The sequence below is a fragment of the Triticum urartu genome, chromosome 6A (assembly GCF_056163025.1).
Source record: "Triticum urartu cultivar PI428250 chromosome 6A, HENAU_Tu73, whole genome shotgun sequence".
Taxonomy (NCBI): domain Eukaryota; kingdom Viridiplantae; phylum Streptophyta; class Magnoliopsida; order Poales; family Poaceae; genus Triticum; species Triticum urartu.
The window spans coordinates 338,779,852-338,805,275 of NC_141878.1; the positions used below are offsets into that span (position 1 = coordinate 338,779,852).

General features: G+C 48.0%; 1 protein-coding gene across 1 annotated transcript; it reads right to left on the minus strand.

The window, feature by feature from the left end:
- Positions 1-15,013: 15,013 nt before the first annotated feature.
- Positions 15,014-15,765, minus strand: LOC147965185 (uncharacterized). The gene is made up of 4 exons (XM_087530329.1): positions 15,735-15,765; positions 15,478-15,590; positions 15,316-15,378; positions 15,014-15,202 (listed from the first exon to the last, which is right to left on the minus strand). The coding sequence occupies exons 1-4, from the start codon at positions 15,763-15,765 to the stop codon at positions 15,014-15,016; spliced, it is 396 nt and encodes a 131-aa protein (XP_087386455.1).
- Positions 15,766-25,424: the final 9,659 nt, after the last annotated feature.

Here is a 25,424-nt window from a genome sequence, read left to right on the forward strand (position 1 = left end):
AACTTTTTTGTCACCTCCATAATCGAAAAAAATATCCTTATTCCACTAAGGATAATTTTTACTGCTGTCCAGTGATCTACTCCTAGATCACTATTGTACTCCCTTGCCAAAAACAATGTAGGGTACACAATAGATCTGGTACACAGCATGGCATGCTTTATAGAACCTATGGCTGAGGCATAGGGAATGACTTTCACTCTCTTTCTATCTTCTGCCGTGGTCGGGCTTTGAGTCTTACTCAATTTCACACCTTGTTACACAGGCAAGAACTCTTTCTTTGACTGTTTCATTTTGAACTACTTCAAAATCTTGTCAAGGTATGTACTCATTGAAAAAACTTATCAAGCGTCTTGATCTATCTCCATAGATCTTGATGCTCAATATGTAAGCAGCTTCACCGAGGTCTTTCTTTGAAAAACTCGTTTCAAACACTCCTTTATGCTTTGCAGAATAATTCTACATTATTTCCAATCAACAATATGTCATTCACATATACTTATCAGAAGTGTTGTAGTGCTCCCACTCACTTTCTTGTAAATATAGGCTTCACCGCAAGTCTGTATAAAACTATATGCTTTGATCAACTCATCAAAGCGTATATTCCAACTCCGAGATGCTTGCACCAGTACACAGATGGATCGCTGGAGCTTGCACATTTTGTTAGCACCTTTAGGATTGACAAAACCTTCTGGTTGCATCATATACAACTCTTCTTTAATAAATCCATTAAGGATTGCAGTTTTGTTATCCATTTGCCAGATTTCTTAAAATGCGGCAATTGCTAACATGATTCGGACAGACTTAAGCATAGATACAAGTGAGAAACTCTCATCGTAGTCAACACCTTGAACTTATCAAAAACCTTTTGCGACAATTCTAGCTTTGTAGATAGTAACACTACCATCAGCGTTTGTCTTCCTCTTGAAGATCCATTTAATCTCAATGGCTCGCCGATCATTGGGCAAGTCAATAAAAGTCCATACTTTGTTCTCATACATGGATCTCATCTCAGATTTCATGGCCTCAAGCCATTTTGCGGAATCTGGGCTCACCATCGCTTCCTCATAGTTCGTAGGTTCATCATGGTCAAGTAACATGACCTCCAGAACAGGATGATCGTACCACTCTAGTGCGAATCTCACTCTGGTTTACCTACGAGGTTCGGTAGTAACTTGATCTGAAGTTACATGATCATCATCATTAGCTTCCTCACTAATTGGTGTAGTAGTCACAGGAACAGATTTCTGTGATGAACTACTTTCCAATAAGGGAGCTGCTACAGTTACCTCATCAAGTTCTACCTTCCTCCCACTCACTTCTTTGGAGAGAAACTCCTCTAGAAAGGATCCATTCTTAGCAATGAAAGTCTTGCCTTCAGATATGTGATAGAAGGTGTACCCAATTGTCTCCTTTGGGTATCCTATGAAGACGCACTTCTCCGATTTGGGTTTCAGCTTATCAGGTTGAAACTTTTTCACATAAGCATTGCAACCTCAAACTTTAAGAAACGACAGCTTAGGTTTCTTGCCAAACCATAGTTCATACGGTGTCGTCTCAACGGATTTAGATGGTGCCCTATTTAACATGAATGCAGCTGTCTCTAATGCATAACCCCAAAAACGATAGTGGTAGATCGGTAAGAGACATCATAGATCGCACCATATCTAATAAAGTACAGTTATGACGTTCGGACACACGATTATGCTGTGGTGTTCCAGGTGGCACGAATTTCTGAAACTATTCCACATTGTTTTAATTGAAGACCAAACTCGTAACTCAAATATTCGTCTCCGAGATCAGATCATAGAAACCTTATTTTCTTGTCACGATGATTTTCCACTTCACTCTGAAATTCTTTGAACTGTTCAAATGTTTCAGATTTATGTTTCATCAAGTAGATATACCCATATGTGCTCAAATCATTAGTGAAGGTCAGAAAATAACGATACCCGCCGCGAGCCTTAACACATCGGAACGCATACATCAGTATGTGTTATTTCCAATAATCCAGTTGCTTGCTGCATTGTTCCAGAGAATGGAGTTTTAGTCATCTTGCCCATAAGGCATGGTTCTCAAGCATCAATTGATTCATAATCAAGTGATTCCAAAATCCCATCAGCATGGAGTTTCTTCATGTGATTTACACCAATATGACCTAAACAGCAGTGCCACAAACAAGTTGCATTATCATTATTAACTTTGCATATTTTGGCTTCAATATTATGAATATGTGTATCACTACGATCGAGATCCAACAAACCATTTTCGTTGGTTTGTATGACCATAGAAGGTTTTATTCATGTAAACAGAACAACACTTGTTCTCTAACTTAAATGAATAATCGTATTGCAATAAACATGATCAAATCATATTCATGCTCAACACAAACACCAAATAACACTTATTTAGGTTCAACACTAATCCCGAAAGTATAGGGAGTCTGCGATGATGATCATATCAATCTTGGAACCACTTCCAACACACATTGTCACTTCACCCTTAACTAGTCTCTATTTATTCTGCAACTGCCGTTTTGAGTTACTAATCATAGCAACTGAACTAGTATCAAATACTTAGGGGTTGCTATAAACACTAGTAAAGGATACATCAATAACTTGTATATCAAATATACCTTTGTTCATTTTGCCATCCTTCTTATCCGCCAAATACTTGGGGTAGTTCCGTTTCCAGTGACCAGTTCCTTTGCAGTAGAAGCACTCAGTCTCAGGCTTAGGTCCAGACTTGGGCTTCTTCATTTGAGCAGCAACTCGCTTGTCGTTCTTCTTGAAGTTCCCCTTCTTTCCTTTTCCCTTTTCTTGAAACTAGTGGTCTTGTTAACTATCAACACTTGATGGTTTTCTTGATTTCTACCTTCGTCGATTTCAGCATCACGAAGAGCTTGGGAATCGTTTCCGTTATCCCTTGCATATTATAGTTCATCACGAAGTACAACTAACTTGGTGATGGTGACTAGAGAATTCTGTCAATCACTATCTTATCTGGAAGATTAACTCCCACTTGATTCAAGCGATTGTAGTACCCAGACAATCTGAGCACATGCTCACTGCTTGAGCTATTCTCCTCCATCTTTTAGCTATAGAACTTGTTGGAGATTTCATATCTCTCAACTCGGGTATTTGCTTGAAATATTAACTTCAACTCCTGGAACATCTCATATGGTCCATGACGTTCAAAACGTCTTTGAAGTCCCAATTCTAAGCCGTTAAGCATGGTGCACTAAAATATCAAGTAGTCATCATGGTGAGCTAGCTAAACGTTCATAACGTCTGCATCTGCTCCTGCAATAGGTCTGTCACCTAGCGGTGCATCAAGGACATAATTCTTCTGTGCAGCAATGAGGATAAACCTCAGATCATGGATCCAATCCGCATCATTGCTACTAACATCTTTCAACTTAGTTTTTCTCTAGGAACATATCAAAATAAACATAGGGAAGCAACAACGCGAGCTATTGATCTACAACATAGATATGCTAATACTACCAGGACTAAGTTCATGATAAATTTAAGTTCAATTAATCATATTACTTAAGAACTCCCACTTAGATAGACATCCCTCTAATCTTCTAAGTGATCACGTGATCCAAATCAACTAAACCATAACCGATCATCACATGAAATGGAGTAGCTTTCAATGGTGAACATCAATACGTTTGATCATATCTACTATATGATTCACGCTCGACCTTTCGGTCTCAGTGTTTCGAGTCCATATCTGCATATGCTAGGCTCGTCAAGTTTAACCTAAGTATTCTGCGTGTGCAAAACTGGTTTGCACCCGTTGTAGATGGACATAGAGCTTATCACACCCGATCATCACGTGGTGTCTGGGCACGACGAACTTTGGCAACGGTGCATACTCAGGGAGAACACTTTTATCTTGAAATTTAGTGAGAGATCATCTTATAATGCTACCGTCAATCAAAGCAAGATAAGATGCATAAAAGATAAACATCACATGCAATCAATATAAGTGATATGATATGGCCATCATCATCTTGTGCTTGTGATCTCCATCTCTGAAGCACCATCATGATCACCATCGTCACCGGCGCGACACCTTGATCACCATCGTAGCATCGTTGTCGTCTCGCCAATCTTATACTTCCACGACTATCGCTACCGCTTAGTGATAAAATAAAGCATTACAGCGCAATTGCATTGCATACAATAAAGCGACAACCATATGGCTCCTGCCAGTTGCCGATAACTCAGTTACAAAAAACATGATCATCTCATACAATAAAATTTAGCATCATGTCTTGACCATATCACATCACAACATGCCCTGCAAAAATAAGTTAGACGTCCTCTACTTTGTTGTTGCAAGTTTTACGTGGCTGCTACGGGCTTAAGCAAGAACCATTCTGACCTACGCATCAAAGCCACAACGATAGTTTGTCAAGTTGGTGCTGTTTTAACCTTCGCAAGGACCGGGCGTAGCCACACTTGGTTCAACTAAAGTTGGAGAAACTGACACCCGCCATCCACCTGTGTGCAAAGCACGTCGGTAGAACCAGTCTTGCGTAAGCGTACGCATAATATCGGTCCGGGCCGCTTCATCCAAGAATACCGCCGAACCAAAGTATGACATGCTGGCAAGCAGTATGACTTATATCACCCACAACTCACTTGTGTTCTACTCGTGCACAACATCAACGCATAAAACCTAGGCTCGGATGCCACTGTTGGGGAACGTAGTAATTTCAATAAAATTCCTACGCACACGCAACATCATGGTGATGCATAGCAACGAGAGGGGATAGTGTTGTCCACGTACCCTCGTAGACCGAAAGCGGAAGCGTTATAACAACGCGGTTTATGTAGTCATATGTCTTCACGGCCCGACCGATCAAGCACCGAAACTACGGCACCTCCGAGTTCTAGCACACGTTCAGCTCGATGACGATCCCTGGACTCCGATCCAGTAGAATGTCGGGGAAGAGTTTCGTCAACACGACAGCGTGGTGACGATCTTGATGCTCTACCGTCACAGGGCTTCGCCTAAGCACCGCTACAATATTATCGAGGATTATGGTGGAGGGGGGCACCGCACACGGCTAAGAGATCAATGATCAATTGTTTTGTCCATGGGGTGCCCCCTGCCCCCGTATATAATGGAGCAAGGGGGGCGGCCTAGGTGGAGGGCGCACCAAGGGGGGAGTCCTACTCCCACCGGGAGTAGGACTCCTCCTTTCCTTGTTGGAGTAGGAGAGAAGGAAAGAGGAGGAGAGGAAGAAGGAAAAGGGGGCTGCACCCCTTGTCCAATTCGGACCAGAGGGGGGCCACACGCCTCCTTCCTTTTGGCCTCTCTCCTCTATTCCCGTATGGCCCAATAAGGCCCATATACTCCCCGGCGAATTCTCGTAACTCTCCGGTACTCCGATAAATACCCGAATCACTCGGAACCTTTCCGATGTCCGAATATAGTCGTCCAATATATCGATCTTTACGTCTCGACCATTTCGAGACTCCTCGTCATGTCCCCGATCTCATCCGGGACTCAGAACTCCTTCGGTACATCAAAACTCATAAACTCATAATATAACTATCATTGAAACTTTAAGCGTGCGGACCCTATGGGTTCGAGAACAATGTAGACATGACCGAGACACGTCTCCGGTCAATAACCAATAGCGGAACCTGGATGCTCATATTGGCTCCCACATATTCTATGAAGATCTTTATCGGTCAAACCGCATAACAACATACGTTGTTTCCTTTGTCATCGGTATGTTACTTGCCCGAGATTTGATCGTCGGTATCTTAATACCTAGTTCAATCTCGTTACCAGCAAGTCTCTTTACTCGTTCCGTAATACATCATCTCGCAACTAACTCATTAGTTGCATTGCTTGCAAGGCTTAAGTGATGTGCATTACCGAGAGGGCCCAGAGATACCTCTCCGACAATCGGAGTGACAAATCCTAATCTCGAAATACACCAACCCAACATGTACCTTTGGAGACACCTGTAGAGCACCTTTATAATCACCCAGTTACGTTGTGACGTTTGGTAGCACACAAAGTGTTCCTCCGGTAAACGGGAGTTGCATAATCTCATAGTCATAGGAACATGTATAAGTCATGAAGAAAGCAATAGCAACATATTAAACGATCAATTGCTAAGCTAACGGAATGGGTCAAGTCAATCACATCATTCTCCTAATGATGTGATCCCGTTAATCAAATGACAACTCATGTCTATCGCTAGGAAACATAACCATCTTTGATCAACGAGCTAGTCAAGTAGAGGCATACTAGCGACACTCTGTTTGTCTATGTATTCACACATGTATCATGTTTCCAGTTAATACAATTCTAGCATTAATAATAAACATTTATCATGAAATAAGGAAATAAATAATAACTTTATTATTGCCTCTAGGGCATTTTTCCTTCACTTCTTCTGCTTGTTGGGAGTTTTTCCGTGTAAATAGTTTTATTTTTTTTCTTTTCTTTGGGGGTCAGTAGGAGAAGACCATAATTAAATTATTGAAGTGGCTCTTATATGCTTTATTGTTGATTTAACCCAAATAGCCCATATTGCCTTGTCTTCTTCTATTTATTGAATGCTCGCAGATTCCAGCTTAGTCCAATGCACGTGCACTCTTATTATTATTCACACCGTTCAGTCATGCAAGTGAAAGGCAATTATGATTATATATGATGGACTGACTGAGATGAGAAAAGCTGGTATGAACTCGACCTCTTTTGTTTTTGTAAATATGATGAGCCCGTCGTTCTTGATTCAGCTTATTATGAATAAACATGTTTGCAATGACAATTAGAGATCATAGTTGCTTGTGCCATGCTTGATTAGCTATGAGTTATAATGATTTACCTTGTATGCCAACATGCTATTGAGATGATTATGATGTGGTATGATGGGGTGGTATCCTCCTTTGAATGATTTAAGTGACTTGACTTGGCACATGTTCACGCATGTAGTTGAAACAAAATCAACATAGCCTTCACGATATTTATGTTCATGGTGGATTATATCCTACTCATGCTTGCATCCAATGTTTATTAATTTTAATGTATGTACATGGCTGTTGTCGCTCTCTAGTTGGTTGCTTCCCAGTCTTTTGCTAGCCTTCACTTGTACTAAGCGGGAATGCTGCTTGTGCATCCAATCCCTTAAACCCCAAAGTTATTCCAGATGAGTCCACCATACCTTCCTATATGCGGTATCTACCTGCCATTCCAAGTAAATTTGTATGTGCCAAACTCTAAACCTTCAAATAAACATTCTATTTTGTATGCTCGAATAGCTCATGTATCAACAAAGGTTGTCCTTATCTTTTTTGTTAGGTGGGTTATTCTCAAGAGGAGTGGACTCCGCTCCTCACTCACGAGAAAATGGCTGGTCACCGGGATGCCCAGTCCCATGCTTTATGCAAACTAAATCAAAATTAATTGCAAACAAAACTCCCCCTGGGACCTGATGTATGTTGGAGGCACTCGTTGTTTCGAGCAAGCAATGGATTGATGCTTGTTGGTGGAGGGGGAGTATAAACTTTACCATTCTGTTTGGGAACCGCCTATAATGTGTTTAGCATGGAAGATATCGCCATCTCTTAGTTGCTACGTTGACAATGAAAGTATACCACTCAAAATACAATTTATCTCTATTTCAAAACCGAGCTCTGGCACCTCTACAAATCCCTGCTTCCCTCTGCGAAGGGCCTATCCATTTACTTTTATGTTGAGTCATCACCCTCTTATTAAAAAGCACTAGCTGGAGAGCACAGCCGTCATTTGCATTCATCACTATTAAAAAAATAAAAAAAGGCAAGGCCAAATAAAAAAAGAAGGCCCAAAAAAAGGGGCAATGTTACTGTCCTTTTTTTCCACACTTGTGCTTTAAAGTAGCACCATGGTATAGCGAGTCTCATATATTGTGCTTCAAAGTAGCACCATGTTCTTCATATAGAGAGTCTCATATGTTGTCACTTTCATATACTAGTTGGAATTTTACGTTATAGAACTTGGCTTGTATATTCCAATGATGGGCTTCCTCAAATTGCCCTCGGTCTTCGTGAGCAAGCAAGTTGGATGCACACCCACTAGTTTGTTTTGTTGAGCTTTCATACATTTATAGCTCTAGTGCATCCGTTGCATGGCAATCCCTACTCACTCATATTGATATCTATTGATGGGCATCTCCATAGCCCGTTGATACGCCTAGTCGATGTGAGACTATCTTCTCCTTTTTGTCTTCTCCACAACCACCATTCTAATCCACCTATAGTGATATATCCATGGTTCACGCTCATGTATTGCGTGAAGATTGAAAAAGTTTCGAAAAAGTTGGAGTATGAAACAATTGCTTGGCTTGTCATCGGGGTTGTGCATGATTTAAATACTTTGTGTGGGGAATATGGAGCATAGCCAGACTATATGATTTTGTAGCGATAACTTTCTTTGGCCATGTTATTTTGAGAAGACATAATTGCTTTGTTAGTATGCTTGAAGTATTATTATTTTCTATGTCAATATAAACTTTTGTCTTGAATCTTTCTAATCTGAATATTCATACCACAATTAAGAAGATTTGCATTGAAATTATGCCAAGTAGCACTCCGCATCAAAAATTCTCTTTTTATCATTTACCTACTCGAGGACGTGCGGGAATTAAGCTTGGGGATGCCTGATACGTCTCCAACATATCTATAACTTTTGATTGCTCCATGCTATATTATCTACTGTTTTGGACTATATTGGGCTTTATTTCCCACTTTTATATTATTTTTGGGACTAACCTATTAACCGGAGGCCCAGCCCAGAATTGCTGTTTTTTTGCCTATTTTAGTATTTCGGATAAACAGAATATCAAACGGAATCCAAACGGAATAAAATCTTCGGAAACGTGATTTTCTCACCGAACGTGATCCAGGAGACTTGGACCCTACTGCAAGGGATCAAAGAGGTGGTCACGAGGGTGGGGGCGCCCCCCCCCCTAGGGCGCGGCCCGTGCCTCGTGGGCCCCTTGGTGCTCCACCGACGTACTCCTTCCTCCTATATATACACATGTACCCCCAAACGATCAGAACAGGAGCCAAAAACCTAATTCCACTGCCGCAAATTTCTGTATCCACGAGATCCCATTCTTGGGGCCTGTTCCGGATCTCCGCCGGAAGAGGGCCGTCATCACGGAGGGCTTCAACATCATCCTAGCCCCTCTGATGAAGTGTGAGTAGTTTACCTCAGACCTTCGGGTCCACATTAGTAGCTAGATGGCTTCTTCTCTCTCTTTGAATCTCAATACAAAGTTCTCCCCCTCTCTTGTGGAGATCTATTTGATGTAATCTTCTTTTTGCGGTGTGTTTGTTGAGACCGATGAATTGTGGGTTTATGATCAAGTCTATCTATGAATAATATTAGAATCTTCTGTGAATTCTTTTATGCATGATTGGTTATCTTTGCAAGTCTCTTCGAATTATCCGTTTGGTTTGGCCAAATAGATTGGTAGTTCTTGCCATGGGAGAAGTGCTTAGCTTTGGGTTCGATCTTGCGGTGTCCTTACCCAGTGATAGAAGGGGCAACAAGGCACGTATTGTATCATTGCCATCGAGGATAACAAGATGGGGTTTATTTCATATTGCATGAATTTATCTCTCTACATCATGTCATCTTGCTTAAGGCGTTACTCTGTTTTTAACTTAATACTCTAGATGCATGCTGGATAGCGGTCGATGAGTGGAGTAATAGTAGTAGATGCAGAATCGTTTCGATCTACTTGTCACGGACCTGATGCCTATATACATGATCATGCCTAGATATTCTCATAATTATGCTCAATTCTATCAATTGCTCAACAGTAATTTGTTCACCCACCGTAGAATACTTATGCTCTTGAGAGAAGCCACTAGTGAAACCTATGGCCCCCGGGTCTATTCTCATCATATCAATCTCCATCACTTTTATATTGCTTTGCTATTTACTTTGCCTTTACTTTTTACTTCGCATCTTTATAGCAAAAATACCAAAAATATTCTATCTATCAGATCTCACTCTCGTAAGTGACCGTGAAGGGCTTGACAACCCCTAATCGCGTTGGTTGCGAGTAGCTATCGCTTTGTGCAGGTACGAGGGACTTGAGCGTGGGCTCCTACTGGATTGATACCTTGGTTCTCAAAAACTGAGGGAAAAGTGCCTTCGCGCACCAGGGCGCAGGGACTGGAGCAGTGCTCATCTCACCCATGTAGGACAAGCTCTATTACGCTGTGCAGCTCTGCTTTCAACAGGGCGAGAAGGTCTGCAACAACATCGCGGAATACGAAGGCCTCATAGCTGGCCTGAAGGCCGCGGCAGCTCTAGGGGTGAAGCGCCTCACTGTTAGGGGCGACTCACAGCTCCTCGTCAACTTCTCCAACAAAGTGTACGAGCCAAAGGACGAGCACATGGAGGCGTACCTCGCGGAAGTACGTAAGATGGAAAAGCAGTTCCTAGGCATGGAGGTGTAGCATGTGCCCCGTGGCACCAACAAGGAAGCCGACGACATCGCCAGGAGGGCATCCAAGCGGCAGCCCCAAGAGCCTGGCGTCTTCGAGGAGCGGCTCCTCAAGCCGTCAGCAACGCCACCACTGTCAAGCATGACACGGCCTCAGGAGGAGCTCCCACAACCGCCAGCCACGGGAGCACCAGCTTGTGGCCCAACTTCAGGGGCTCGGTTGCTCTTGGTGCTCGAGCCCCAAGAGGGATGTTGGACCAAGGAATTCAAGGAATATCGGATGCAAGGGGCACTACCAGAGAAGGAGGAGGACACAGAGCGCATAGCCCGGCAAGCCACGGCGTACTGCATACAGGACGGTGAGTTGTACAGGAAGCGACCAAATGATGTTTTGTTGCGTTGCATTTCCAGGGACCAGGGGAAGGAGTTGCTGATTGACATACACGGCGGGGACTGCAGACACCACTCGTCGTCACGGACTCTTGTCGGCAAGGTGTTCTGTAGTGGATTCTACTGGCCCACAGCGCTCAACGACGCGGCTGAGCTGGTGAGGTCCTGCGAAGCTTGCCAGTTCCACGCCAAACAGATCCATCAACCCGCTCAGGGCCTCCAGACTATACCGCTCACGTGGCCGTTCGCGGTCTGGGGGCTGGATATCTTGGGCCCATGCCCTCGAGCGCCAGGGGGCTACCGCTACCTCTACGTCGCCATTGACAAGTTCACCAAGTGGGCAGAAGTGGAAGCCGTCCGCACCATCTCGGCCGGTTCCGCGGTTAAATTCATCAAGGGCCTCGTGAGCCGTTTCGAGGTCCCCAACCACATCATCACCGACAACGGCTCGCAGTTCACTAGTAACCTCTTCAAAACATATTGTACTAACCTTGGAACACAGATCTTCTACGCTTCAGTGGCGCACCCCAGGAGTAATGGCCAGGCTGAACGCGCCAACACGGAGGTCCTGAGAGGCCTCAAGACCAGGACCTTCAAGAAGAAGCTCGAGGCCTACGGCAGGTACTGGCACGACGAGCTCCGGTCCATGCTGTGGTCCATCTGCACCACCGCCACGAAGCCGACGGGAGAGACACCATTCTTCCTTGTCTACGGAGCCGAAGCGGTCCTTCCTCACGGGTCCTGGCGTTTGATGAAACACAGCAGGACACCACACGAGGGATGGACCACGTACTGGGGGAGGAACGACGCCGTGAAGCAGCACTGAGGGTGGCAAGGTACCAGCAGGCGCTGCGGCGGTACCATTGCCGCAACATCCGCTCCAGGACGCTCGAGGTAGGCGACCTCGTCCTGCGGCGGGTCCTCTCCAGGCAAGGGTTGCACAAGCTCTCACCCATGTGGGAGGGTCCGTTCAGGGTCGTCCATATCTCCAGGCCTGGCGCCACGCGCCTGGAGACGCAGGACGGGGTGCCTGTCCAGAATGCCTGGAACATCCAGCACCTCTAGAAATTCTACCCATGAAGCAAGGCCAAGTGCCTGTGAAGCAAGGCCCAGTGCCTATGAAGAAAGGCCCAGTGCCTGTGAAGAAGGCCCGATGCCTATGAAGAATTGCCGCCCGTGACACTCTCATGTAATAATGAGTGGGGCTGTACATGCCCCGGAGTCTCCGGAGAGCCGTCCTCGGGCCTCGGGGGCTCCCTCCCACGCCTAGTTGCAGCACTTAGCTCCACGCTTGTGAGAACACGTTGACGACTAGACTAGGTGCCGGACGCGGCTTTTCATTTGCTTTCTGTAGTTGCCTCGCCTTCTCTTAGTCGAAGTTTGCTTCTGGTGTCCCTTGCTGATTTGGTTTCGCTGTCTTTTGCCGCCTTTTCTAAATTTAGTTCGCTCGTGCTCTCTCTCTCGCATACCTCGCGAAGGGGCTAGGCCGGTGCCTTTGTGAGGATTTCTTCTTCCTGTGTTGGTCCTTCTCTCTGCCTTCGGTCTGCCTTCTCATGAGGCACCCTTGTTCGAGCCCGCCACCGACACATCTCTCCTAATCCGTGCACCCCGGGCACTGCGATATGAAGTGCTGGGTCAAGGCTCGGGTGAACGATAAGTCTCCTAGCGAGCTTCCTAACAAGTTTTTTGCAGTTCCTGAGCAACCACTAAGCCAAGACGGGCACGAGGAGACAAGTGCCTCGCGAAGAAGAGGCTGCCCCAAACGCGCCAAGCTAAGATATCTCCGCATGAAATAATGACACAGCATAGGAATAACAAGCATAGCATAATAACTGAGGAATCACGGTTCGATACACGCCCCTCCAGGCCCATACTGGTTTCATTTTGATGCAGGAATGAAAAGAGGAACAAAGCAAAAGCGGCGTTGCAAAGAACCATGGGCGCAGGCCTCCAGCAACGTCCCGAGCTCAGCCGGACCCCTCCTCGCGCTTCACGGAGGCGCGGCGACGAGACGACCCGCTGCCACCTTCGAAGCGGGTGTGGCAGCGGGGCGGCTGGTCGTAGCCGCCACTGCTGGAGCTTTCGCCAAGAGAAGAGCCACCATAGCTAGACGAGGCGCGACCGGTGGGCTCACCCTCATTGCGGCCATCGCCGAGACCGAGCACCTCCTCGCCGTCGTTCGTCTCGGGGCAGCACCCGGCGCGGCGACCATCTTCCCCAAACGCCCTCATGTAGAGGGTCGCATCACCGTCATACCTGAAGTGAAGGGTGCACCGCTTGACCAAGCAGCGCGCGCGGGTGAACGTCTGCCAACCGCGAGCTAGAGCTATGCTGCCCGCGGTGGAGACTTCAACCACGACCCAGGAGGCCCTGCTACAGCAACCGTCCGCCTGCAGCTAGAGCCCGACTGGACCGGGCACCGACAGCTCGTTGACGAAGAAGCGTGGAAGCTGGAGCCAGTTGCCGGCTGGATCCACCGACCAAACAACGAACTCTGGCATCACCTCTGCCGAGTGGAAGCGTGGCCGGGGAGGCCGTGCGACCACGACACGTTTCCCCTCATCGACGGGGCTACCACGACTGGATCGACCCCCGCCGCGTGCAGCGGCACCACCCCGGGAGCAGGGGGCTACGGCGGGAGTCGAGGTGTGCTTGCGGGGGCGACCACGTCCCCGTTTAGGCGCCGGAGAGTCGGGCCCTTCACGAGGGGCCTTTCCTTTCTCCACAGTGGAGAACCTCTTCGACGGCGCCATTGGAGTCGGTAGCGGAGCAGAGGAAGAAGGAGCGAGTGGAATGGGAGAAGATGGGCGACGGGGGCTCTGCCCCCTCCCCATTTATAGCAGGAGAAGGCCAACCAGCACCCCCACGATCACAGGTAATGATGGGTTCCCTTGCATGTCGCAGGGACTTGTCAAGTCAGGCAGTTGCCGAGGCAGCATGGTGAAGCAGAGACGCCCACGTCCAATCAACTGCCATGCGTCAATCGAGGCCGCGGGCTTTGGGGGCCGCGGCGCTCTGCGCTTGACCCTTTGGATTCGCCTCGAAGCCAAGCCCGAGCGCGCCTTGGGCCCGGGGGCTACTGTCGGCTTCTTGGGAACGGGGGTCCCCAGACTTGCCTGCCTGCGGCCCACAGCATGGCTGGGCTGGCAGGTCTATACGGCCCATCTTCATCGACAAGGAATTCAAGACCCTCGCGAGGGGCCAAGCCTCGCGAGGCGGATGACGCAAGACCTCCTCAGGAGCGGCCACGCCAAGCAGGCTCGCGAGGGGCGGAGAGATCAAGGCAGGGCAAACCTCGCGAGGTCCTCGTGACGTGAGCCATGACGATCGAGACCAGGTAGGTGCCAGGCGGGCGCCAGCGTGCCCAGTGTCCTTGTTTCCTCTTTGGTGCCAAGGGGGCAAGCATAGGCGCGGAGTACCGAGGCATCAGGCAAAGGTTTCCGTATTGGTGCAACAAGACTAAGACCCAAAGGACGGAAGGATGAAGTTCACCATGGAGCCCAAGACGGCGTCAGCACCAGAGCTTTTGGCTGGCGAAGACCACCTTTTGTCAGGATAACTTGTACTAGTTGTCCCCTTTTGAATTGGCCATTGTTGGTTCCCTTCCCGCTCAATATTTGGGGAGAGGACCAGGGCCTCTATAAGTAGAACTAGCCTCCACAGTAAGAGAGAGGAAAAAGAGACAAGAGAGCACAATGGGATGACAGACAAGTGAGGATCGACCTCATCACACGTCCACCAAGCACAAGAACACCTCAACCTCAGGAGGCTGTTCTTCCCCTTGTAACTGTTCTTCATCAGCCCAAGAGGCAATCCACCACCACCACAATGGAGTAGGGTGTTACACCACAAACGGTGGCCCGAACCAGTATAAATCTTGTGTCTTTCTATGTTGCGAGTTCGTCTGCGAGATCTTAGAGAGCAAGGGCGCGGATCGATAGGGAGAAAACCTTCGTGCGCACCCCAGTGTTCGAACCTCAAGGGATTGCAGGAACCCGTGATTCGACAGCAGGCGACCCTGAACGGTCCCTCCCACATGGGCGAGAGCTTGTGAAGGCCCTCCCTGGAAAGGACCCGCCTCAGGATGAGGTCTCCCACCTCAAGGGTCCGGAAGCGGATGCTGCGGTAGTGGTAACGTCGCAACGCCTACTGGTACCTCACTACGCGGAGCGAGGCTTGGCGACGGGCTTCGTCCCCGAGCACGAGGTCTGTCCCCTGCGAGGCATCCTGGCGCGCCTCATCGAATGCCAGGACCCGCGGGGAGTGATGCCTGACCTCGTGAGGGAGGACCTCCTCGGCCTCATAGATGAGGAAGAACGGGGTCTCGCTGGTGGGCTTAATCGCAGTGGTGCGGAAAGACCATAGCACAGACTGAAGCTCACCGAGCCAACCCCTGCCCTAGGCCTCAAGCATGTTCTTGAAGCTCCTCTCCTTGGCCCCCCAAGGACCTCCGCGTTGGCATGCTCGGCCTGGCCGTTGCTCCGTGGATGTGCAATTGACGCGTAGGATATCTGTGTTCCAAGGTTAGCGCAATATGTCCTGAAGAGGCCGCTCGTGAACTAGGAGCCATTGTTGGTAGTGATGCGATTGGGAACGCTGAAATGGCTCACGAGGCTCTTGATGAACTTGACGGCTGAGCCAGCAGGGATGGTGCGCACGGGCTCCACCTCCGCCCACTTGGTGAACTTGTCGATGGCAATGTAGAGGTAGCGGTACCCATTGGCTGCCCGAGGGAACAGGCCCAGGATATCCAACCCCCACACCGTGAACGGCCGTGAGAACGGGTTGGTCTAGAGACCTTGCGCGGGGTGGTGGATCTGTTTGTTTCGGTGTACAAAAGTAGGGGCTCTTCTTTTAACCCCTTTACTTGTGCATGGGCATTCAGAGCCGTGCGCCATGGCCACAATTAGCAGGGCAGAGGGGGGAAGCCGGAGGGAAGCCACAACACAAGGCAACCAAGGCAACGCCAAGACCAGAAGCGTAGGAGAGCAAGAGGGCGAGGTGGACTCCCTCGGCAAGATCCTTGTCGAGGCAGCCTCCGTAGCCCCGACATGAGCCTTCTCGGGGCAACTTGCCCGATGCCAGCGGAGTGAGCCACCTTTGAGCCCACAGGCTCCAACCTAACCAACTACGTTGGAACCAAGGCTCGGGAGGCACCTCTGTGGTGGCATGCAAATCTTCGTCAAGATCATAAACATATGAGATCAGATGAGGACCAGAAGATGGCGACCCTCGGCGGAATCCTAGCCAAGGAAATCCATAAGGCCCCCGGCAATATCCTTACCGGGGACGACTACAACGCCATGGCAGTAGCCTTGCCGGGCCCCCGGCAATACCCTTGCCGAGGGCATCAGCAGGGCCACTGCAAGGCCCACGCCAGCCAAGACTCCACCACCGTCCCCAAGCAGCTGCTAGCTCAACCAGCTGGGCAGGCACCTGCGTGGTGATGGGCGGCCTCTACACCGACCCAGCAAGCACCTGCATGGTGGCATGCGACCCTTCATGAAGGCTCCATCACCGTACTAGCCTAGCAGCCATCCAATGTGGCGCCACGATGCCTCATCAGCTCGGACGCGTGTCGAGGCCAGGCAAGGCGGCGATAGATGGGACGTGCTTCCCTGGCGTCCCCGATAAAGCAAGGAGGGCACCTTGGCAGCGCATTAAATGCGTTTTTCCGACGTTCCCAGAGGATAGGCTTGTCGACTGTAGACCTTTCCACCTCCTGTGGGCCACTGTGGCAACCCCTTTTTCCTATAAAAGGAGGCCCGAGGTGACCAGGAGAGGGATTCGGCTCTTTGGGGCAAAGTTGCACCCCATAGCTAGCTCAAGAACACAAGAACACTCAAATACATCCACCAAAGCAGGACTAAGGTATTACACATCCTCGCCGCCCTAACCTAGGTAAGCGATCCGTGTGCTCCCTGTCACACCCGCTCTTTGCACAACCCCGTGCCCGCCGACCATAGAAGGGATCCCAGTGACCCCATAGGTGTCGTTTCCACCGACAGTTTGGCGTGGAATTGGAAGGCCTCACAAGACCGCACCAGCTCAGTGCCGTCATTGAGCGCAGTCGGCCGGTAGAAACCGCTGCAGAACACCTTGCCCACGAGAGTGCATGACGAGGAGTGGTGCCCGCAATCCCCAGCGTGGATATCGGCCAACAACTCACGCCCTTTCTCCTCGGATATGCACCACAGGCGAGATGTCATTGGGGTGTTGTGATGCCCCGAGACCGATGCGCCAGGTGTCTGCCAGTTATTCGCCGTCGTTACCATGTCATTTGCTTGTGTGTTGCATCTTATCATGTCATCATGTGCATTGCATCATCATGTTTTCAAAACTTGCATCTGTCCCGGTCTCCCAGTTCCTTCCGTTGTCCGTTCTGAGCCCAGACACACTTGCACGCACCCGCGGCACGTCCGAAATATTATTTTATAAGTGGCCGGAAAATGTTCTCAGAATGGGATGAAAGTTGGCGTGCGATGTTGTTTTGTTGTCAGTAGGCTGTCTGCCAAGTTTCATCGCGTTCGAAGTCCGTTTGATGCCCCAACGAATAACTATAGCGGCAGTATAGCCGGTCTAATGTCGGACGTTTTTGGTCTCCGAAAACTGCTGTCGGGCCCTCACTCTCTTCTCTCCTCTCAGCCTCGCCACAGCCCACCTAGTCCATCCACCTACCCCTCTTCGTGTCCAGAGTCGTCCGATGCGAATGTCAAATGTTGATTCCATACCTTTCCTAAGCGGTGTTCTCACACTACTATGTGAATGCTAATCCTTCTTGATCATCGAGATTGTCATCTAAATTTCTTCTCTACCGGCATGTTTCTCTTCAAGTGGATCCGATCATTCCAACATCCGCAAGTTCAACTCAAAGCTTTCTCAACGGTGTTTGTTTCATTCGTCCCAAGTTGTCTTTTTTTCCCGCCCACCCACCCCTTTTTTCTTCAAGGACTCAGATCTCTTAATCGAGTATCCTTTTATTGATGGGAAGTATCTCCATTGTTTTCTGTCAATGTTCTTATCCGGTGATTCTCAAGAAGATACTAACGGAGCTTCAAGTTATCATTCTTTGTTTCTTTTCTTCTCCGGTGGATTCAATGCAAGCTTTCGGTGTTGATCTTATCTTTTTCATTGGTTCACATGCTTTCCATGTTCGAAGTCCTTACTGAAGACTCTCTTAACTGTTCACATCTCTCTATTAATTTGTTCCGGAGTACTGAAGATATCTCAGAAGGCTCGTCTTTTCATTCAAGATCCGTTCATACCTATCTCGAGGTTGTTATCTTATTCAAGCCATTTAATTCAACCGATGCAATCTCCCTTTCAAGTAATCGTTCACTGGTGTATCTTTTGAGTGGGCCCTAACCCACAGGTTTTTTCCCCGGATCTTACCCGACTCTTCTATTTTTTCCCGTAGTATGGAATCTTTTGCTATGCCGTGATACCTACCACTTGCTATATCATGCCTCCCATATTGCCATGTCAAGCCTCTAACCCACCTTTCCTAGCAAACCATTGTTTGGCTATGTTACCGCTTTGCTCAGCCCCTCTTATAGCGTTGCTAGTTGCAGGTGAAGATGGAGTTTGTTCCTTGTTGGAGCATGGTTATTGTTGGGATATCACAATATCTCTTACTTAATTAATGCACCTATATACTTGGTAAAGGGTGGAAGGCTCGGCCTTATGCCTGGTGTTTTGTTCCACTCTTGCCGCCCTAGTCTCCATCATACCGGTGTTATGTTCCTTGATTTTGCGTTCCTTACTCGCTTGGGTATTATGGGAACCCCTTGATAGCTAGCCTTGAAGAAAACTCCTCCAGCAAGGCCCAACCTTGGTTTTACATTTGCACTAACAACCTAGCCTTTTCCCTTGGGTTTCCGGAGCCCGAGGGTCATCTTTATTTTAACCCCACGGGCCAGTGCTTCTCTAAGTGTTGGTCCGACCTAAGCGATGTCCGGCGCCCCCTGGGCAACCAAGGTCTATGCCAACCCGATGTCTTGCTCATCCGGTGTGCCCTGAGAACAAGATATGTGCAGCACCTATTGGGAATTGTCAGCACGTCTGGGCGGCTTTGCTGGTCTTGTTTTACCATTGTGGAAATGTCTTGTAACCGGGATTTCGAGCCTGATCGGGTCTTCCTGAGAGAAGGAATATCCTTCGTTGACCGTGAGAGCTTGTGATGGGCTAAGTTGGGACACCCCTGCAGGGTTTTGAACCTTCGAAAGCCGACCCGCGGTTAGGGGCAGATGGGAATTTGTTAATGTCCGGTTGTAGAAAACTTGACACTTGACTTAATTAAAATGCATCAACCGAGTGTGTAGCCATGATGGTGTCTTCTCGGCGGAGTCCGGGAAGTGAACACGGTTCTTGTGTTATGCTTGAACGTAAGTAGTTTCAGGATCACTTCTTGATCACTTCTAGTTTACGACTATGCTTTGCTTCTCTTCTCGCCCTCATTTGCATATGTTAGCCACCATATATGCTTAGTGCTTGCTACAGCTCCACCCCATTACCCTATCCTACCCATAAGCTTAAATAGTCTTGATCTCGAGGGTGTGAGATTGCTGAGTCCCCGTGGCTCATAGTTTACTTCCAAAACCAGTTGCAGGTGCCGATGATACCATGAAGATGATGCAACCGAGCTCAAGGAGGAGCTCGATGAAGATCGTGTTTGTTGTGTTGTTTCGTTTCCAGTTGATCAGTAGTGGAGCCCAGTTGGGGCGATCGGGGACCTAGCAATAGGGATGGTTTTTCTTTATTTGGTTCCGTAGTCGGACCTTATTTGTATTCTGGATGATGTAATGCTATATTCATGTATTGTGTGAAGTGGCAATTGTAAGCCAAGTCTTTATCCCTTTCTTATTCAGTACATGGGATGTGTAAAGATTACCCCTCTTGTGACATGCCTGCAATGCGGTTATGCCTCTAAGTCGTGCTCCGACACGTGGGAGATATAGACGCATCGTGGGTGTTACAAGTTGGTATTAGAGCCTTCCCCGACTTGGGAGCCCCCTGCTTGATCAAATCGCTGGTGTTGTTGAGTCTAGAAAAATGTTTTGAGTCTTATAAGATTATATATATCGGAGAGTAGGATTCTTTTTACTCCTCAGTCCCTTCGTCGCTCTGGTGAGGCCTCCTGACGTAGAGTTTTGACTCTTCTCTTCTCAAATTTCACGAAAAAAAATTTGGATCACGTGGGTATCTTGGAATCGTTCTGATGGTTTTGTGACGAGAACATTGTTCTTGGTGCCTCCTGACATTTAGGGGTTGTGGCAGTGTCCCGGGGAGTTGAGCTCTGAGGTGTTGTCGTCACAATTTTATCATTGCAGTTCTGGAATACCTGAGTTTTGCCGACATTGAAAATCGCTTTTATGCAGTTGTTGGTGAGATAACCTCGACGCCACCCAGTACTGGGGCGGGAGTTCGGGAGTATTGCCATAACTCGTATAACGGATGCTTTTCTAAGGTTGAGGTAAATGATTTCCGAAGGTTTCTTGGTTATGTGTTGAAGGATGGATACAGCTGGATATAGGATTTGCTAGTTTTGGGTGAGATATTATGCTTCCCCTGTATCCCCAACACCTGATTGCATACCAGAAAGTTTCGGGAGTTTATAAGCGGGAATTCAAATAGCTCCTAGGATATCTTTCTGATAGATGCATGATATGAGATTGGGGTTCGACGTCTAGTGGTCCGCCTATCCACATTTGGTTTTACAGTGGTCTCGTTGTGTCTTAAAGAGTCCTTGGCTATGCTGACTCGGGGACGCTTCGTATGTCATGTGCACTGCCTTGTACATGATGGTGATGTACGATCGAGCCCGTGTGGGCCCCACCACGAAAACATCGGACGAAATCTCTATCATATGTTTGTTCCGGCTTATTCTGCAAGCCAATCCTTATTTTGTTTTCAGTTGTGGTATTCGAGTTGCTTGAATGTCAAATGTTGATTCCATACCTTTCCTAAGCGGTGTTCTCACACTACTATGTGAATGCTAATCCTTCTTGATCATCGAGATTGTCATCTAAATTTCTTCTCTACCGGGTGTTTCTCTTCAAGTGGATCCGATCATTCCAACATCCGCAAGTTCAACTCAAAGCTTTCTCAACGGTGTTTGTTTCATTCGTCCCAAGTTGTCTTGGTTTTCCCGCCCACCCACCCCTTTTTTCTTCAAGGACTCAGATCTCTTAATCGAGTATCCTTTTATTGATGGGAAGTATCTCCATTCTTTTCCGTCAATGTTCTTATCCGGTGATTCTCAAGAAGATACTAACGGAGCTTCAAGTTATCATTCTTTGTTTCTTTTCTTCTCCGGTGGATTCAATGCAAGATTTTGGTGTTGATCATATCTTTTTCATTGGTTCACATGCTTTCCATGTTCGAAGTCCTTACCGAAGACTCTCTTAACTGTTCACCTCTCTCTATTCATTTGTTCCGGAGTGCTGAAGATATCTCAGAAGGCTCGTCTTTTCATTCAAGATCCGTTCATACCTATCTCGAGGTTGTTATCTTATTCAAGCCATTTAATTCAACCGACGCAATCTCCCTTTCAAGTAATCGTTCATTCGTGTATCTTTTGAGTGGGACCTAACCCACAGGTTTCTTCCCTGGATCATACGCGACTCTTCTAATTTTTCTCGTTCTTCCAAAGATTCGTGGTTCTAGATTGATGCCATCCTCTTTTAATTGTTTTCATTGTGAGGATTCTTTTCACCCATCCGGAGCAATTCAGGATTCTTTTCAATTTGATTCTTCGGAGGCCATCATTTCGGAATTATTCATTCTTATCTTTCAGCTCTCATTCTCTAAATCTTACCGGTGCATCGCTCAAGTATTCTCTAATCAGTTCATGATCTCTTCGTTCTCATGTATCTAAATTCTCTCAAGTATCTTCATTCGTTTTCCAATTCTTCCTGGAGATTTGTGCCTTTGCTACTTTCATTTTTAATTCTTATGGTGGTTCGTTCAAGAGTTCTATTCATTCCTTATCGTATCAATTTATTCATTGTTTCAATCCTACCGGTGGTTCGTCGAAGACCTTCTCAAGTTTGCGCTATATCTATTTTAATCCTTTCTACGAGAATAAGTAGTATGCAAAATCCATTGCTTGTCATCAATTTAAATTGGTGAAGGATAAGCATAATGTAATTCTTATTCTTGTTTCATCAGTAAATTCAATTCCTGCTTTTTAGAGTGGTTCATCCTATCACATTCTCGGTTCGAGATGCTTTATCTTTTCTTCTGGTGTTCCAAGTTTCCACTTTATCTCGTCAGAAAGCTTCATCTAATCATTGCAAGGCTTCAATCTTATTCTTTTCATCCTTCTTTTCGTTTGATCATCCTTTTGTTACCAGAGTTCTTCATGGATGTTCTACATGATGGTTCATCAAGGATTTAATTCCTTCTCGAAGCATTCATCAAGATTCTTTTCAGAGGAGCTCAAGTTTTCTTCATCTTGCAATCTGGAGTGCAATTGTTCTCCCTTGTCTTTTGAGATGGTGTTATGTCTTTCTTGACAATTTCCTTTCATGTTTCATGATTCAAAGGTTGGAAGGAATGAGTTATTTAAACCCATCAATCTCTTCATTGGAGTTATCTTGGGTTATATTTCACCTAAAGATTTCCCTAAGGATCGTTGCTATTTATGGTGCTTAAATAACCCAAGTTCTTCATTTATCCTCCCGGTGAAATAAGCTTCTCGTCTCCTTGTTGATATCAATCCAATCTATTGTTTTTCGTTAGTGGCAGGTTTTCACCTCAAGTTCTTGAGATGTTTTCCATAAGCCCTCAACAAGCTTACTCTTTTCGTTGTTGGTTTCCAACAACTCCGTTTTAACCTTCTTTGAAGGGTGCTTTCCAAACTCATTTACGGTAGAAGTTGTCATTTTCTTCTCCATTTTTTTATTCCAATGGTTTATCTTCTATTCTTTCTTCCGGAGGCTTTGTGATGTTGTTCTATTCAACTCATCATCTCGTTTTTTGTCAAGATCATGTTCTTTCCTTTTCTTTATCCATTCAACCGGAGTGTCGTGCCCTCTTTTCAAGTTCTTCCATCTTATCAAGTTTTACCTCCATTCTCAACCGGAGTGCTGTCTGAAATCGTTCTTACCCCTTGTGCCATTTTTTCAATAGTTCCGGAGGCAGTGTGTTGTTGATCTCTTCAAGTATCCTCTCATCTTGTCAAGTTCTTGTTCAATTCCTTCCATTTTCAGTCGGAGTGATGCCCAAATTGTATCAATTTTATTCCTTCTTCATCTCGTTTTTACCGGAGTGTTTGCATGTATGTCTTGTCCATTGCAACCTTTTTTCTTAAGTCTTTCAACCTACAAGGCTCTAGTAATGTTCCTTGTTCCTCTTTTCTAATGGAGTGTTTCAACTCTGTTCATCTTCGTTATAGTCTTTCTTTCAAATTTGTTCAACCTCTCAAGGTTCGTGGTTTCACTCGTTTGTCCAAGAAGCAACTTAGTTCACCTCACCTCTTCCTCTTCCTTTTCCCTCCGGTGCCATCCCTAGGATCTTGGGTCAAGATCCTCTCGTAGTGGTGGAGTGTTGTGACGCCCCGAGACCGATGCGCCAGGTGTCTGCCAGTTATTCGCCGTCGTTACCATGTCATTTTCTTGCGTGTTGCATCTTATCATGTCATCATGTGCATTGCATCATCATGTTTTCAAAACTTGCATCTGTCCCGGTCTCCGAGTTCCTTCCGTTGTCCGTTCTGAGCCCAGACACACTTGCACACGCCCGCGGCACATCCAAAATATTATTTTATAAGTGGCCGGAAAATGTTCTCGGAATGGGATGAAAGTTGGCTTGCGGTGTTGTTTTGTTGTCAGTAGGCCGCCTGCCAAGCTTCATCGTGTTCGGAGTCCGTTTGATGCCCCGATGAATAACTATAGTGGCAGTATAGCCGGTCTAACGCGGACGTTTTCGGTCTCCGAAAACTGCTGCCGGGCCCTCTCTCTCTCTTCTCTCCTCTCAGCCTCGCCACAGCCCACCTAGTCCATCCACCTACCCCTCTTCGCGTCCGGAGTCATCCGATGCGATCGCACGGTCTGAAAACCCCTCTGCGCAGTGCATCGAACCCCTCGCGCACGCCCGGAAGTTGTCCCGAACCCGACCCGGGGAGTCGTCACCGTTGGGTCCGGAACATCCATAGACATCTACAAAATATCATCGTTTTATTTATTGGACTCCTTATCATATTTATTCTCGTCCGTCGTATTTCGATCCGATGATCCAGATCCATCTCCTTTCACCTACATGCTATATATAGCCCATAACCCTAAATTCTAGGGACCTTGTCCCATCCATCCAATCCCCACGCCGCCGCCACTCCCTTTGTTTTGAGCGCCGAACCAACCAGTCTCATCCGCCCCCGATCCAACATTCGGACTGCCTCCTCCTTCCCCCCCCCCACGCTTGATCTTCCCCGCAACCAGTTGGCGCCCAATCCAGGACGGATCGAGGCAATGGCCTCGCATGCCTCTGCCTCCCCTGCATCCTGAGCAAGTCCGGCCGCACGCAGCTCCTTCATCCCTGACCGCGGTCGCGCCATTGTTCATCGCCAGCAAAAACCCAGCAGATGAGTCACCGCCGGCTTCCTTTTTCCGCTCCCCTGTTTTCCTCTCTTACCTCCTCTAAACTGTCTCCCTCCCTAGTTTGTTTTTCTCCTCTGCCAGGAAACGAACGGAGCTCGCCCCTGCTGTCCTGGTCGCCGGTGCAAGGTTCTGCACCTAGCGTGCTCGCCGCTGCCTCGCGCTTCCTTCCCCGCCGTGCTCGGTCGGCCAGAACCTTTCATCCCCGATTTCCCTTGCCTGGATCCAGCCGTCGCCCATCGCCTCATCCGCAGACGCAGCCCGAGCGCCTCCTCTTCCTCGACGTCGAGCACGAGCTCGACCACACCCCGTCTTCCTCCTCGTCACGCGGATCCAGGAGGAGCCCCCGCCGCCAGCGACCTCCTCTGCGCCGTTCCCGTCGTCTAGACCCCGCCGCCCTGCCAAGTACCTCGACGGAGTAGGCTACCAGCACCGCCGCTCCTCTGCGCCCGAACTGCACCAAGCCGCCATGTACGCTGATGCCTCAAGCTCCAAGTCTATGGCCGCCGCCTTGCCTCATCGCCGGAGTCCCGCTCCTCTGCCTCACGCCTTCGTTGACCCAGCCGAGCGCCTTCTCTGTTGACTCGCGACCCCGACGCTCTGCTGACCCTGTCGTCTCGCCAAGGCCAGCTTCTGACGCCCGTTACTCTGCATCGAGCGAGGCGTTCATCCTCGTTGGGAGGAGCGTGCCAGCCTTTGCGCAGCCGCAGCTCCCTGCCTCATCCGCCCTCCCTTCGCCCCGCGCCATGCCAAGGCCCTCTTCGCCCGGATCAGCTCCTGCATCTCGTCGGCGTGCCCTATCGTCGCCGTCTTCATCCGTTCATGACGAGGAGTGTGCTGCCTCCTGTTCGTCTCGAGCGCGCCCTGCGCGTTGACCAGCCGCTCCTATGTCCCGATCGAGTGCCTGGGCCGGCCTCGGCTTGTGCCTATTCCCGGCCCAGCAAGGCGTTGAGGCCCAGCCT